Raw genomic sequence first — 14,472 nt, forward strand, 5'->3', positions numbered from 1 at the left:
TGCCAACAAGCATGTGGCGGCTGATCTATCTGTTCCTTTTATTTGTTCGCGTTTATCTGGCCTTTTGCCCAAGTTATCTCCATCCCGATGAAATCTTCCAGGGCCCGGAACCAATGGCCGGTATGTTCGTCCATACCTTGATCCATCTCGCGCGTCCACAAGCCAGCTGTTAATATTCTCAGGCGCTATCTTCCCCTATCCGAATCAACAGACATGGGAATGGACATCTTCTCATCCAATCCGCAGCGTCTTCCCGCTGTGGCCCATCTACGGTCTGCCCATGACATTGTTGAAGTGGGTTTGGGCGCAAGAAGAAGATGGGTTGGTCGACCCTGCCATAATCTATTATACCCTGCGTCTGGTCATGTTTGTTCTCAGTTTTGTCCTGGAGGACTGGGCTGTCCATGATCTTGTCCGATCTCCGAGAAATAGACGACATGCGGTTCTCCTTGTGACTTCGTCATATGTCACTTGGACTCTCCAGACTCATACCTTCTCAAATTCGGTCGAAACTCTTCTCGTCTTATGGAGTCTTGTTGTGATAGAGCGTATTCTCGGCGAAAATGTAAGTTTTGCATCCTCCACCGTCGGCCTTGGGTATTGACGATCAATAGAAACGATCCGCCATTGCTGCTAGCATTGTGCTAGGCTTTCTTCTTGTTTTTGGGTCTTTTAATCGGATTACTTTCCCAGCTTTCGTTGTGATACCCGGCATCCAGTTGTTGCCACACTTTTTGAATAGGTGAGCCATGCCTTCTAAAACTCTCTATATGTACATCTATGCTGATTCCCGATTGACAAATGTGCAGACCTTTTTGCCTTCTAGCGATCCTACTATCTGGAATTTTCTGGACCTTGTTCGCCATTACCATTGATACTGCTTACTATTCCGGTCCGGCAGCCACCAAGTCATTCCGAGCCTTATACGAACGCGTCCGCAGTGCCCCTGTAATCACTCCACTCAATAATGTACTGTACAACACACAGACTGGTAACCTGGCCCAACACGGGCTTCATCCGCACTACCAGCACCTTTTCATCAACGTACCACAACTCCTCGGTCCAGCTCTGTTTGTCCTTCTGATCTCTGCATATCCCTTCAACCTCCGTGTCTTCAAAACAATGCTAAGCAATGCACGGCTCGCATCTGCGGCGTCGGGAACTCTCCTGCTTAGCATCATTCCCCATCAGGAACCACGATTCCTCCTGCCGACCGTTCCCCTCCTTCTAAGTTGCATCCACGTTCCAACGACCAAGATATGGAACCGCATCTTCTGGATAACCTGGGGCATCTTTAACATCCTCCTCGCCGTCATAATGGGCATCTACCATCAAGGCGGCGTGATCCCTGCGCAACTCGCAGTCCCATCTCTCGTCGTCCAATCCCTCAACACATCGTCGTCGGAAGCCCACAACATCGAAGTCTTCTGGTGGAAAACCTACCCACCACCCAACTTCCTCCTTGGACCCACTCCACTGCACCCAGCTACAAACCATCCACTAAACCTTTCCACCGTCCCGCTCATGGGCTTCCCGCAGCAAGAACTCGTCTTCATGCTCATGCAGCACATGCCCACGTGCGACCCCGGCCTGATTGAGCGACTGACCACGCACCACGAGAAGACGGATGTGTTTGTCGTCGCACCCCTCTCGGCCTGGCGCCTCCCTGAACCGTATCCACCGATTGCGGACTTCAGCTTCTCCGTGACCTTCAACTTACCGCCCGCAAAGCTGAATATGAAGAATATTGCCATGTTCAGACAACATATCAACTTGGATGACATGGATTTCGGTGACGACGGGATTATGAATACGCTCCAGCGAATCGTGGGGAGGAGAGGGCTGGGGGTCTGGGCGGTCAATCAGGTCTGTGGATCGCATGAGGTTGTCTACGTCCAGGATGGAATGGCCATCAATTCTAAGGGTGACACCATTTCCGAGATACCACTGACGACGGCACCACCAGGCTCTCCTAAGAGTGCTGGTGCGTTTTCCACACTGGAGACAGGTAATTAGCGGATGAAATCGCAATGAACGGAAGAAAGGGAAGCAGGTTGGGCATATGTGGTCACGATTCAGAGACAGTAGGAGAACGATTACACGTCTTGTGTCGGGAGAGTTGATTTAGTCTCAACTTGCTCATGGAGGAACTAGATGGCCTAGAATGTAATCCAGTTCCTCACGTGCTAAACAACAAGATTGCAATTTGGAGATCACGATCCTCCGCTGCTTTGTCTAATGTCTCGGTCCGATTCTCAGAACAGAAGAATTCATTGTCTGGCTCTGGCCGCCGATCAGGCGTATGAAATCGCTCTCGGTCTGTTCCTCTCAGCCACATTGGCTGTTGTCGTGAACTCGCTTCGTGCCGTGTCTGCGCATAATTGGAACAATGTCCCACAACCCTTTCTCAACGTTCCCTCTGACTGAAATTGGGTTCTGCATGGGAATGGAATCTTGTGGGTATTCATTGTTTGTGGTAGCAGTAAGCATAGAAATGTTGAGGGTTGTCCGATATCAATGAGGGGCCCGCGCCACCATCAGGCTCCCGACATTCTCCAAATCATTGTGTCAAATCTGTGGGATGATTCTACAAAGGCTCATTGCTCATCCTCATCTGGTTGCTCGAACAGAAAGTTGGCGGCTAGCTCTTCGTTCTTGTCACATGCGAAATAAGCCTGAATTACCTGGTCGCGGGAGAACCCAAGTCGGCAGAGTCGTTCGATGGCATCACGCTCCTCCTCCGTAACACTAATAGGAGTTGCACCGGGTGGGAGCGGACCAGCATCGCCCATTCCACCAATGGCATCGCCTCCGATATCCTGGTATTCTGTTAGTCCGTTGGATTTTACAAAAGCGAGGAGCAATTTACCTCGGCCAGCAGTTGAAGGAATTGTTCTTGATTTTGACCAATGATCTGAGCAAGTTGTGGGTTGCCTTCAGCGACTTGCTGGAGGATAGGCTCGAGCATGGCAGGCTGTTGCTGAACAAGTTGGCGCAATTGCTGGAAATGAGGACTCTGTCTCAGGAAATCCATATTCTGTTGGGCATTGCCTCCTGCCGCACCACCGAGACCAGCGCCCCTGGCGGCTCCTCCTCCTCCTCCTCGGCCTTGTTGTCCAGCTTGGGCTGCGGCCTCAAACAGGTTGATAGGCTCGTCGCCAGCAGGTTGGGCGGCCTGAGCCTGAGCGGGTGGAGGAGAAGCAGGGGTGGCTTGAGCGCCAGTTTGAGCGGTCTGCTGCTGCTGCTGCTGTTGTTGTTGTTGTCGCTCTCTCTGCTCAGCTTGAATGTTCTCTGGAATACCACTCAAGAGGTACTCAATTGCACGATCGGGGTTGAAATAGGCAGCGCGCAGGGCTCGGTCAATATCAGCTCGTTGAAAACCCATGGCTTCCATCTCGCGCACAGTTGACTCGTTGCGATTTCCAACGAGAAAAGCCGACGGATCATTGAAGCCTGAACTTGCTGGATCAGCGGCAGCTGCGGTCGTCTGTGCAGGACTTGGAGTTGAGGGTTGAGCGGCCGGAGCAGACGGTGGATTAGGCTGAGGGGCGGCGGGCGGTGCTGGCGTGGATGCCGTTCCGGAGGGAGCAGGCGTGGACGGAGAGCCTGCCTTTGCTGCTGGTGCTGCCTTGGGCTGGGAAGTGTTAGAAGAAATCAAAAGGGAGTGGTCGAATGGAGACTTGCCTTGCTGACCATGCATACAATGAAGCCTTTCTCCTCGATCTTGTAGGACTCGACGGTGTTGGCATCGGCGAGGACCTTACCTGGATGGTTGAGTCAGTGACAGTTCGTCCCACTGAGAATCAAGGACCGCTATGAATATAATTACGGACCAGAATAGATGAGCTTCTGCTGCGACACTTCCCATCCTTTTTCAGCGGCAACCTTCTCTTTAACCTGGGCAATCTGAGAGGGTCCACATGTCAATACAATGCTAGTATTTGATCTTTTAAAAGGGGTCATACCGTGTCTGTCGGTTCGGCTTCAATGGTGAACTTCTGCTGCTTGAGATCCTGTTATGGCGTTTAGTATCTGGTGGCATTGGGCTCGACGGGGATTACTGACTCGGAATGAGAGCTTCATCTTGCCCCGCTACGTACACCGATAGAACGGAGAAGAACTTTGGTGGGGTTGTCAGAGAGATTGGAACAGACAGATTGTCAGTTGTTTAGAAGAGTACAATGCACAAATGAGTTGATTGATTCCAAAGGATGCAGAAAGTTTGAGTGAGAGAGAGTGGACAAAATGCGGCCGAGTGAATAGAAATGAGGATGGGATACAATTGAATGACGAAGGGTTGCAACTGCCTGCGCGCCGTCGCCGCCTCTGCCTTGCGCTCGCCTCCTGCCTCCTGCCACATCTGCCAAGACCGTGCAGGTCACCTGCTTTCAGCCCTACCAGTACTTCATTTAGCACGATTCACGATTCACGACTTATGGCAGCCTAAGATTGAGCGGTTCTGTTTATTATTGTGACTATGACTGTGCGTGGGAATTTGAGTCTAGGTCCCTCTCTCATGGACTAACGTCGCCCGCTTTGCTCTTTCTTCTTTTCGGTTTGCCTCGAGTAGAAGAATTACCCTTCTTGTCACTCACCAGTGTGCCCTTGGGTACATTTGGTGTACTTGTGGCACCAGCGGCAGATGCTGGGATGACTGAAGGCGCTCGGGATTGCCACGGCGTCACTGTTGCTGCGGCAGATGCCTGGCTCTTGGATAGGCTATTCGCACCTTCCTTCGTCTTGTTCAGTCGGAAATTCCCAGGCTCTCCCACCAGCGGGACATCATCCATGTACTCTTTGCCGTACTGTAGGGTCATCCGCAGTGCCTCTCGCAGAGTCCGTGCACTGTTGTCAAAATCGTCTTGTGCTTGGGTTTGTGACGCGGTGGTTGTAGTGGGAGCCTTATCGCTCGCAGAGGGTTGCATCCCAGGCAGAGGCGTGTCTTCTTTGCTCTGTTGTGAGGTGGTTGCTAGTGCCTGTTTTGTTGATTTCTGGACAGGTTTGTAATATGTATGTCCATGGGACACTGAGAAAAAAGAAAGACCAGATGGTGCTGTAAAGACCTTGTCCAAGGCTGACACAGTGTTGAGAATCCGATAGTTCAGCACACTTGCAATTGACGGTGCTTGATATATCACGTCGTTCACAATATAGTAGTATCCCAGGGGTGTAACTCCATTGTCACTGTCGTTCTCTCGATGCTGTTTGCGGATGACCCATACATTTGACGGCTCACGGCCATTCGGTCCATCGATGAAGACCTTGGATTCCAGTGGGTCGTGCTCAACCACATACTGAGTTCCCCTTTGGTGACGGAGATGGGATTCAAATTTCTGTCGCGTCCCGAGAATATCGTTTTGATTAGGAGTGCCCACCCACTGAGTCAGCAATGACTGGTTCCCAGACACTTGGTCAAAAAATGGAGAGGTTGCAAAGTAGAAGAGGACTACATCAGATTAGACCAATCGACATCAGCCAGGCTTGAAGCTCACCATTATTCGAATGCAGAAAGCCTCCATTCCAAGAAATCCACTGCGGATCATAGTGAGCCTTGTCGGTTTGATCATCCCTAGATTCAGCCATTGTGGTTACAGTCGGAGCTTGTTAGAGAGCTAACGCTGTATCTCATCTTGAAGATGCTCAACAGACAATCCTCCGAGTCCTGATCAATCCTGGTGTCATTCAGCCTCGAAACGCAAAAGGACCAGTACGGGAGAATGATGTGGCGAAACCATGGAATGGATCAAAGGCTGAAGACGATCGATGGATCACGGCAACGAGGACCCGGACATTTATAACACGTGATATCACGTGGTTATCTTGGCAGGAATTCGTCGCGAAAGGGGATTTCTTGCCGTCTTAAGAAGAAAGTTTCCGGGCCTCGTGTTCATCAAAATCGATCCTTCCGAAAAGCGCCTTCCTCGCCCCAGGGGGTTTGGTCTTTTCGTTTATTTCTGATCATGGTGTTCTGACTCTTCTATTTTCTTACTTTCCGTATATCAATCAACGTTCCTACATCCTCTACGTGCTTTGCTATTCCTATAATTCCTTGCTATTTCCCCCTCAAAGTTGTCCAAAGCAAGTCTTGGACACACTCATAAGTGCTCCCTTTTCGGACCTTTTCCTGTCTCAATGACCAAATACGGGTCTGTCCTTTTCATCGATGCTTACGACTCTTTTGCGGAGAACATTGCTGCCCTTCTCCGTCATGAGCTCAGCGTTGAGCTAGCATTGATTCGAATCGATTGTGATGTCCAAGCACAATTTGGCAAGGATATCGAAGAATTTGTGTCGAGCTTTGACGCAATAGTCCTGGGACCAGGCCCTGGTAATCCTCAAAACATATCTGATGTTGGTCTATTCAACCAAGTCTGGGAGGTTGCTGCCCTGAAGAATATTCCTGTTCTCGGCATCTGTCTTGGCTTCCAAAGCCTCTGCGTCCGGTACGGCCTCCCAGTCATTCACATGGACCTTCCCTGTCATGGTCATGCCAAGCAGATCCTCCATCTCGGCCAGGACATTTTCAAGAATTCTGGAGAAGTCGTCGCCACCAATTACAACAGCCTAGGCTGCCGGTTGAAAGAAGTGGTCCTAGACCCCTCTTTCAGTCGCACAAACTCTTCGGGCTCTGTATCCAGTCTGTCCTCTTCTCTCAGTGTCCGATCTCATACATCGCTTCCCTACAGGCAATTGCCAACATACCAACAGTATGGGGATAAGGAAGATCTTCTGGTTCTTGCATGGGATAAAGACGACTGGTTGATGGCGGCCAAACATAAAGTTCTTCCTTTCTATGGCTTCCAATTCCACCCCGAATCTTGCAAATCCAATTCCTCCTGTACAAAACTGATAAAGCAGTGGTGGAACACTGCCCAAACGCATAATTCCTTATTTAGACCGCCCCGCACAGATGAAATCCCACGCACACTTCTAGCGGCCTCAAACCCAACGGTTGAAAGCAATACCGAAGCGTTGTCCATGTTTCAGGATAGGTTGGCTGACCTGACTCAGTCCTGTGGTTCCGTGTCCCATCTCCAAAAGATATCTTCTTCTGGCGGGAGCAAAAACATCGCTCAGCTGTGCTATGAGGCTGCTCCAAAAGATGTCCTTATGCTCGAGTCGACACGCAAAGGCCGGTACAGCATATATGCCTTCCCAGGGAGCTTCAGCTTTCGGATCGAGTATGCAGCCGGCTGTTGTACGCTGACCCAAGACTCAAACGTGATTGAGAATATTGCTCTAGAACGGGCTGAGATGATTCGAGTCCTCGAGAACTTCATGTCTAGCAAGGCGACCAAGTTAGATGATCTTGATCTGCCTTTCCGAGGTGGCTTGATGGGTTATCTATCCTATGAATTTGGCACATCCTCACTGGCTTTAGATGTGCCTCAAATCAACGCTACAGAAACAGCAGTTCCAGAAATCAGTCTGATATGGATTGATCGAAGTATCATTTTTGACCATGACACGCTGACCGTTCATATCCAGTCAATCCGAGAACATGACGCCCACTGGGTTCAAGACATGATCAGCAAAATTGGCGACCTAGACCGTCTGAAGCCCATGACAATTGATGCCAAGGAAGCTGAAAGGCTTCGAGATATTCAGAAGTCGGCAGTATTCTCTCTTCCAGACCATGACAAATATATTTCAAAAATTCAACAATGCCAATCGGAGCTGCGGGCTGGCAACTCCTACGAATTGTGCCTCACAACTGAAGCTGAGGTATTCACTCCCACCGGTGCCAACAACTCATGGCTACTATATCGGAACATCCAACGCCATAATCCTGTTCCATTTGCTGCTTTCATTCGTCTCAATACGATAACAATCCTGAGCTCCTCCCCAGAACAATTCCTGTCTTGGAGCACCGACCGTACCATTGACATGGTGCCTATGAAAGGGACGGTGAAGAAAAAACCAGAGATGACATTAGAGCGGGCTACAGCTATTCTGGCTTCTGCCAAGGAGTCGGCTGAAAACCTCATGATCGCGGACTTGATTCGACATGACCTGTATTCGACTGTTGGACGCGATGCACTTGTTGAAGTTGTCAAATTATGCCATGTCATCGAAACCGAAACTGTCTTCACACTGGTTTCTCATATCCGCGCACATGCTCCTTCAAAGAATGACTCCAACGTCGCAAGCAAAGAAATGACAGAGAATGGTATAAAAGCACTAGCTTGTACACTACCCCCCGGCAGTATGACTGGGGCTCCGAAAAAGCGCTCCTGCGAAATCTTGCATGGTCTTGAACGGCGGAACCGAGGAGTCTATTCTGGAGCCATTGGATACATGGATATCTCTGGAAGAGGCGCATGGAGTGTTTGCATCAGGACTGCTTTTGCAAATGACGACGACATCATGGATATGAAGGGCGTTGAAATGCAAAAGTGGAGGATTGGTGCGGGTGGAGCCATTACAGTTCTCAGCGATGAGGAGCAAGAGTGGGAAGAGATGATGACGAAATTGGACAGTGTACTAAGAGCATTTCAACACTCTTAAGACACAACACTTTACACAGCTATAATTAAAATACTAGGATTTGACAAATGACCTGCAATAGGTAGTCGTCTCTAGGCCGAGGGAAAAGAGCCCACGAGTCTCTCGAAGAACATGCTTTGTTCTGTGGCGGCAGCTGGCACAGAAGAAGCGAACAGAGGACTGCAGGTATGTGTAAGATAAATCCGGGTCCACCAGCCATGACGACTGTATTTACTGGTGAGATGGTCTGCGAGAAGGCTGGAGCATCCAGTAATGATGCCGGCGGAGACGGAGAGTAGGAAACTGTTCAGTGGAGAATAGCCGACGCCAGAAATTATGACGGTCATATAAGTGGAGATCCGGCCGTTGGCGATCAACATGCTGAAGGCAGTCCGGAAAAGCTGCCAGAAGAGTGGATCATCCAACACTTCAAGGACCCGGACGTGTTTGATGTGGGTATTGTGTACGCCAGCGTTGTTGGAGCGTAGCCTAGCCACGGCAACGCAACGTTGACGCCCGGTGGAGCCCCTAGCGCGATTGGGCTCTGGTGGGAGCAGGAAGAGAATGATCACTGTCCAGCGGATTGTGATCCAGTACGCAAAGATGCACATATTTCAACGGTGCAAGAGCGGCTGTCATGTGGCCAAGTCCAAAGTCGACTGAAGGGAGCAAACATCGCGAAGAAGTCGGCTTTCGATAGGTTGTCAAGGATGACCGGGAGACAAAGATGCGAATCAGTACTCCCCAGATGAGAACCAAGCGCCGAGTCTCAAATGTTGTTCACTCGTTTTGTAGAGACTTGCCACAATAACCATCAGCATAGGGGAGATACCCCCCCTTCAGGAAGCCGAGAAAGAAGTGATTTGTGTAGAGATATTTGAACGACAGATGACGGTCAGCGCCAAGTTCACTCCCTGTAGAGCGATGACACCTGCGGACACACGCTCTGCAGGGAATCAGTGAGCCAGAACAATGACGGTAGGGCTCCTACGATTGTTCCAAGAGAGAAGATGGAGAGTGAAAAGCTATATTGATTGCCGATGAGCTTGAACTCAGAGTGGGGTCCGAAACGCGTCTGTATAGATAGAGACCAGCAGATCCGGGCATCTTAACAGGCGCAAGAGAGGGCGGAGGGGTTGTACAACGCACAGCTGGAGAGATCATGGCCTTGTCATAAAAGACTAAGCCGTAAAGTGATGAGCACAATGGGGACAGGCTTCCGCTCGACTAGTTCTCGCCCCTCTAGCGACCCATTCGGTATCTTCGCCGTCGTATGCGCCGCCAAATGCTTCGATTGAGACTTTCAGAATGAGAGATTGCTTTCAACCAAATCAAGGCAGCAAGTGGCTCTCCTTCCCCATTGCCATAGCCGACCTCCTGAATTTCGTTGAGTGGAGGAGGACGGTGGAGAGGCGGAGATGATGCTGACAACTGCATGTGCTCTGCTAGACACAGCAGCAAGAGAAGACGGGGGAGTGTCCAGTCCAATATCTGCTGTGGGTCAGAGCTCGGATGGGAAGAAAGGCCTCTGCGAGAAACCCTTCGCCCAACTTATCACTCGCTGGCTGCTAGACTACATGCCTGCTGCACGTCCATGCTTTGTTTGCAACTCGATGCCTCCAAAATTCGAAACCTGGGGGGGAGCCAGAGACAAAAATCAAGGCTTCGTTCGACGCAGTGGAGACACAGTAGATCTTGTTATCGCTCGCTTTGCCAGGAAGCGGAAGCTTGCTGGATAAGCTTTGAGTAGGTATTGTCCCTGCTTTATGTGCGTTGATAACATCACTGAGTCCTGCTTACAGCTGTTCTTCGCGTTTGATGTAAGCCCCTGTCTAATCCGGGAGCTGATGGCCACCTTCAACGGCGTTTCGCTCCATTCTTTGGGCGCATACCGGTTTCACCAAGCCAATACTTTGATCGGAGACCGCTACACAATAGTAGTCCCTCATGTGGTCAGGAATCGGGGCTAGAGACCGATTTGTCTCAAATTATGAATCCTCTGTGGGAAAAATCCGCCTCAATGGTTATTCCGACGTGAATGGGCCCATGGCTCTTCCCAAGCTAGCCAGAGCCATCGAAACCAGCAATTGTCACCTTTTAGAATGTCACTGTCCTTTATGATGCCTCAGATGACTCTCAACGAAGAGAACGACCAGGTACATATCGAGTTCGGCCCAATATCATTGCGCGGCATGAGTTCCTTCTTCTGCATGCGCCACGCACGTCCGGCCGTGTGCGTGATGCATTTTGGCGTTCCCGTCGTGCCTGATGAATTCAGGATGTAAACGAGATGGTCGACTCCCAGCGGCTGATACTACATCACTAGAAGCAAACGGGAAACTACATATAACTGCGCGGGCAGCAAAGAAGTGTTGGGAAAATAGGAAGACAGTTTCCACCAAAGGTATCTACGCAGTCGGCATACGCTGCACGCAGTTGGAGGACGGGAACTAGTTTCCATGGTCTTGGCATCAAAATAAAACAACAGGAAAGGGAAGCCATTGGGATCGAGGCAGTGGTTTATGATCAACATTTGAATATTATTGTTAGAATTGGAAAGAAACTAACTGAGAAGCAACCTATGCAACAATAACCGTTAAAGAATGTGATACATTGTTGATCCGATGAACACTCAAGGGATGCTTTGTTATCATATTACACATTTTGCAACGCCCTTTGACTTTTGACCTAAAGCCACTCAGTACTATGTAGTGGTCGCTTGTGGGTATTGTTATGATCACAACTTCACCTCCTCTTAGGGCACGTGCAAAATGGCAGAGATTTATAGATAAAACAGTGTAAGGTGTTGCGGCAGTATTGGTGCAGGACGTAGTTGACTACTGAATGCTGTGGTCGGCTGTTCAGTCGGACGTGATCTGGATCCGCTTCTGAGACTTAGCCTTCTCGGTCTTGGGGACTACTACCGTCAAGATGCCGTTCTTCATGCTAGCTTTGACGTTTTCATGGTCGATAGGGTTGGGGAAGTTGAAGCTCCGGGCGAATTCCCCAACGCTACGCTCTGAGACCCAGTAATAGTGCTGTGGGTCGGCTTTGGCGACTTCCTTCGGGTCAGCAGTTGTCATTTCCTTTTTAGAGGAATCTTCAGCTGTCGTGCTGTCGTCTTGAACTTCGGTGGCGGCGGGTTTCTCGCCTTCTTCTCGGATGCGTTCAGTCCTACCCTTGATGGTAAGAGTTTGCTCATCCGCGAATTCGACGACAACATCCTTCTGGTCAATACCGGGTAGCTCGCCTTCCAGGATGTAGTTGTCCTTGCCTTCCTTGACGTCGAATTTAGGGGCAAAGGTGCGGGATGCAGTGTCGGATAGCTTCTGTAGTTCGGAGAAGGTGTCATTGAAGAGGTTGAAGAAAGGAGCCATCTCAGAGCGGTAGGGCGCGAAGGCGGATGGGATGCGTGGGATTAGAGCCATATTCCGGGTTTGGGTATGCTTTGGTTTTGAGATTGCAAAAAGGGTTGGAGTCAGACGATGTGGAAGTCTTCGCAGAGCGTTGGACATCAAGTAGGTTGTGGCCGTGTTCTGGTCCGTTGAGAATCAAAGCTGGGAAGGACTGGGAAGGAATATTTATAAGTCTGAAACCAGTCGAGTATCCATAGGCACTATACGTTATGTCGTTGAAGTGGAGGGCGCCCGCGAGCAATGCAGAAATATCTTGGAGTTTCTAGATATTTCATTTCACATCCTCATTTGGCTCCCGAACATACTTAGAGCTATCACGTTATTTTCATCCCAGCAAACACGCCACTTACAACTAGGTACGGCCGTACATCTACACAATTCGGCAGCGATCTCGATATTTGGTGTGGATCGCACGAACGAAAGTGAGACAGAAGGTAGAGTGTTGTGATGCGAAGGAATCAATCCATTACGTGAATAGACTCCTTTACAAGCATATTGAGGGCACATGCCCTGCATGTCGAACCCCAGGCGCCACCAGCACAGAAAAGTACTGCGGCCGGATTTACATTCCGCAGCCATAGTAGAGGCAAGGATAGAGAGAGTCAAAGATACGAATGACGATAAAGAGCTGCAGTTGTCCGTTTGGGGGAAGGGGGGTATGGATTTCCCCTCTAGATCACAATCCGATGACCCAGTCAAAAAGTAGGATGTGCGGGTATAGTACTGAGCGAGTGATGGACTTGAGATCAAAACGAATGAATATAGCACATGATCAAACAGCAAAAGTAATTTCGACGAGATCCTTGCAGTTGCTGAAGCAAACACTTGGGTTAGGAGAATTCGAAGCCCCGCTCTAGCAACCAATGTTTCAACTCGCTAGGAGTGGCTACCCCCTCCCGGAAATGTGCCAGACCCACCAAGGATAATACTAACTATCTAACAGACTTCGACCAGCAAGTGGAAATTCTTTTCCCACCCTTGTACAGTATGGCGAGATGCATGGAATACGAAGCCTGTGGATACCGTCATGCCAGGAAACTATTCACCAATAATCGCTGCTGACAACGACCTGGGAAGGAATTTCCGATGTTGCAGAACGACGTGAACTGTTAATTGACTAGACTTAGAGTTCGATCATCATTTGCAATTTCTCTCGACGCTCTTGCACAGTACTTAGAGACTCTTCACATGCGAATCCGGCATTTAAGAGCAATGATGGTTGGAAGCCTTAAGGAGGTCGCGCTGGGGTCGCGCTGGAAGAAGAGCTACATATACATCCGTTCTACACAGCCAGCGTAGGTGTTGGCGCCAAAAGTGACTATCGACAGAACAGGCAGACAACCACGTCATGACGATTAATGAGTCAGTGCCACAGCCTCTGGAATGCTTTGGAATCATGGAAAACAGGCTCCAGTAGGTCATCTTGCCTAGTAATTGTCTATATAAACCAGAACGGTGACCATAGAATAGAAGAAGACAGAAATCTCAACAACGCTGACTTGCCTGTATCGATTGGCCCGTACAGTTGTACAGTCCAAATCCTCCAACAGTAGGCAAGGTCTGGGCCTTTGGCGGATCCAGGATCCGGCGCCCCCTGCTCCTGGGTCCGGGTCCTTAAGGTCTGGCGAGGACCCAATGGACCCAAGGGAGTCGTAGGATGACTAAGCACATCTTGACAAGGAAGGGTGGAAGACACCCAAGAAGACCCGTATGAGGTAGAAGGCAGGGTCTTAGGTAAAAGAGCTGAGGTGGAGAAGCCTACACAACAACCTCCCAACTTGTTCTTATAGTCTCTACCTCCGTTTGTCCTGTAAGCTTCCTCTTCCCATCAATGCACTTGACCTCCCAGAGAATTACAGTAGTCTTCTTAGTCTCCTGGCCGGTTGCTTTGCGCTTGGCCGTCCATTTACTAAGAACCGCCACCACGCCTTCCGGCTTTTCAAGGTTCTCCCATTGTAGTATTACGGAAAATGTGTCCTGGATCGATATGCTAGCATTACGCGCGTATTGAAGGCCAGACTTAAATTGATCGTATGTATAGACGTTGTGGTTGATCCTGAGAGCGCAGCTGGTTTAGATATGCTTAACAAGATGCACGAAGTTTGGGTATCGTACTTGACTACTAAGCTTGGATCAACATGCTCATCGACGGCCCTGAGAGCAATTTCTTCATTTTGTTGGATGAACAGAGCATCGTTGAGCTCTGTCACCCATTGACTGAGGGGTTGCTGTTGGACTGACATCGTATGTTGCTACACATTGTAAATACATCATTCTGGCCACAATTGAGCTACGCACCTAAGAAAATGGTAGAGTTAAGAATAGAGGGCTGAAGAGTGTGATTCAGCTTACATCGTTCAAGGCATGAAGCGCATTTTATGCCTGTTGACTTCGCAAACACTAAATGTTCCCTTTAGGTCACTTTTGACCTGTAACCATGCCCATCCCTAGAAGTCCACTAGCGTCTGCGGATTTGCGGAGGGTTCTACGCTCCCTTGGGCTTAGCTCTCAACGTCCAACAAAATTCGCAGAGGATCTCCACGTTCATGTCGCCGTACTCATAAAACCT

General features: G+C 49.7%; 7 protein-coding genes across 7 annotated transcripts; 2 read left to right on the forward strand and 5 right to left on the reverse strand.

Moving 5' to 3' along the window:
* Window positions 1-11: 11 nt before the first annotated feature.
* On the forward strand, window positions 12-2,016 carry A1O9_01900 (uncharacterized protein; the record flags this gene model as incomplete). The annotated part of the gene is made up of 4 exons (XM_013407476.1): window positions 12-120; window positions 183-565; window positions 615-742; window positions 810-2,016. The coding sequence occupies 4 exons, from the start codon at window positions 12-14 to the stop codon at window positions 2,014-2,016; spliced, it is 1,827 nt and encodes a 608-aa protein (XP_013262930.1).
* Window positions 2,017-2,597: 581 nt separating this feature from the next.
* On the reverse strand, window positions 2,598-4,083 carry A1O9_01901 (UV excision repair protein Rad23; the record flags this gene model as incomplete). The annotated part of the gene is made up of 6 exons (XM_013407477.1): window positions 2,598-2,819; window positions 2,870-3,624; window positions 3,681-3,764; window positions 3,834-3,906; window positions 3,966-4,013; window positions 4,066-4,083. The coding sequence occupies 6 exons, from the start codon at window positions 4,081-4,083 to the stop codon at window positions 2,598-2,600; spliced, it is 1,200 nt and encodes a 399-aa protein (XP_013262931.1).
* A 431-nt stretch (window positions 4,084-4,514) lies between these two features.
* Window positions 4,515-5,583, reverse strand: A1O9_01902 (uncharacterized protein; the record flags this gene model as incomplete). Its single annotated transcript, XM_013407478.1, has 2 exons — window positions 4,515-5,446; window positions 5,493-5,583. The coding sequence occupies 2 exons, from the start codon at window positions 5,581-5,583 to the stop codon at window positions 4,515-4,517; spliced, it is 1,023 nt and encodes a 340-aa protein (XP_013262932.1).
* A 549-nt stretch (window positions 5,584-6,132) lies between these two features.
* A1O9_01903 (aminodeoxychorismate synthase) lies at window positions 6,133-8,508 on the forward strand (the record flags this gene model as incomplete). Its single annotated transcript, XM_013407479.1, has 1 exon — window positions 6,133-8,508. The coding sequence occupies one exon, from the start codon at window positions 6,133-6,135 to the stop codon at window positions 8,506-8,508; it is 2,376 nt and encodes a 791-aa protein (XP_013262933.1).
* A 206-nt stretch (window positions 8,509-8,714) lies between these two features.
* A1O9_01904 (uncharacterized protein) lies at window positions 8,715-9,574 on the reverse strand (the record flags this gene model as incomplete). Its single annotated transcript, XM_013407480.1, has 2 exons — window positions 9,229-9,574; window positions 8,715-9,177 (listed from the first exon to the last, which is right to left on the reverse strand). A coding segment is annotated over exon 2 (384 nt), but the record flags the coding sequence as incomplete, so codon positions are not given.
* A 1,774-nt stretch (window positions 9,575-11,348) lies between these two features.
* A1O9_01905 (uncharacterized protein) lies at window positions 11,349-11,915 on the reverse strand (the record flags this gene model as incomplete). Its single annotated transcript, XM_013407481.1, has 1 exon — window positions 11,349-11,915. One exon carries the CDS (start codon window positions 11,913-11,915, stop codon window positions 11,349-11,351), a length of 567 nt encoding a protein of 188 aa, XP_013262935.1.
* A 1,746-nt stretch (window positions 11,916-13,661) lies between these two features.
* Window positions 13,662-14,146, reverse strand: A1O9_01906 (uncharacterized protein; the record flags this gene model as incomplete). Its single annotated transcript, XM_013407482.1, has 2 exons — window positions 13,662-13,959; window positions 14,019-14,146. The coding sequence occupies 2 exons, from the start codon at window positions 14,144-14,146 to the stop codon at window positions 13,662-13,664; spliced, it is 426 nt and encodes a 141-aa protein (XP_013262936.1).
* Between the last annotated feature and the right edge of the window lie 326 nt (window positions 14,147-14,472).

This window comes from Exophiala aquamarina (assembly GCF_000709125.1).
Source record: "Exophiala aquamarina CBS 119918 chromosome Unknown aczIA-supercont1.2, whole genome shotgun sequence".
Classification (NCBI taxonomy): Eukaryota; Fungi; Ascomycota; class Eurotiomycetes; order Chaetothyriales; family Herpotrichiellaceae; genus Exophiala; species Exophiala aquamarina.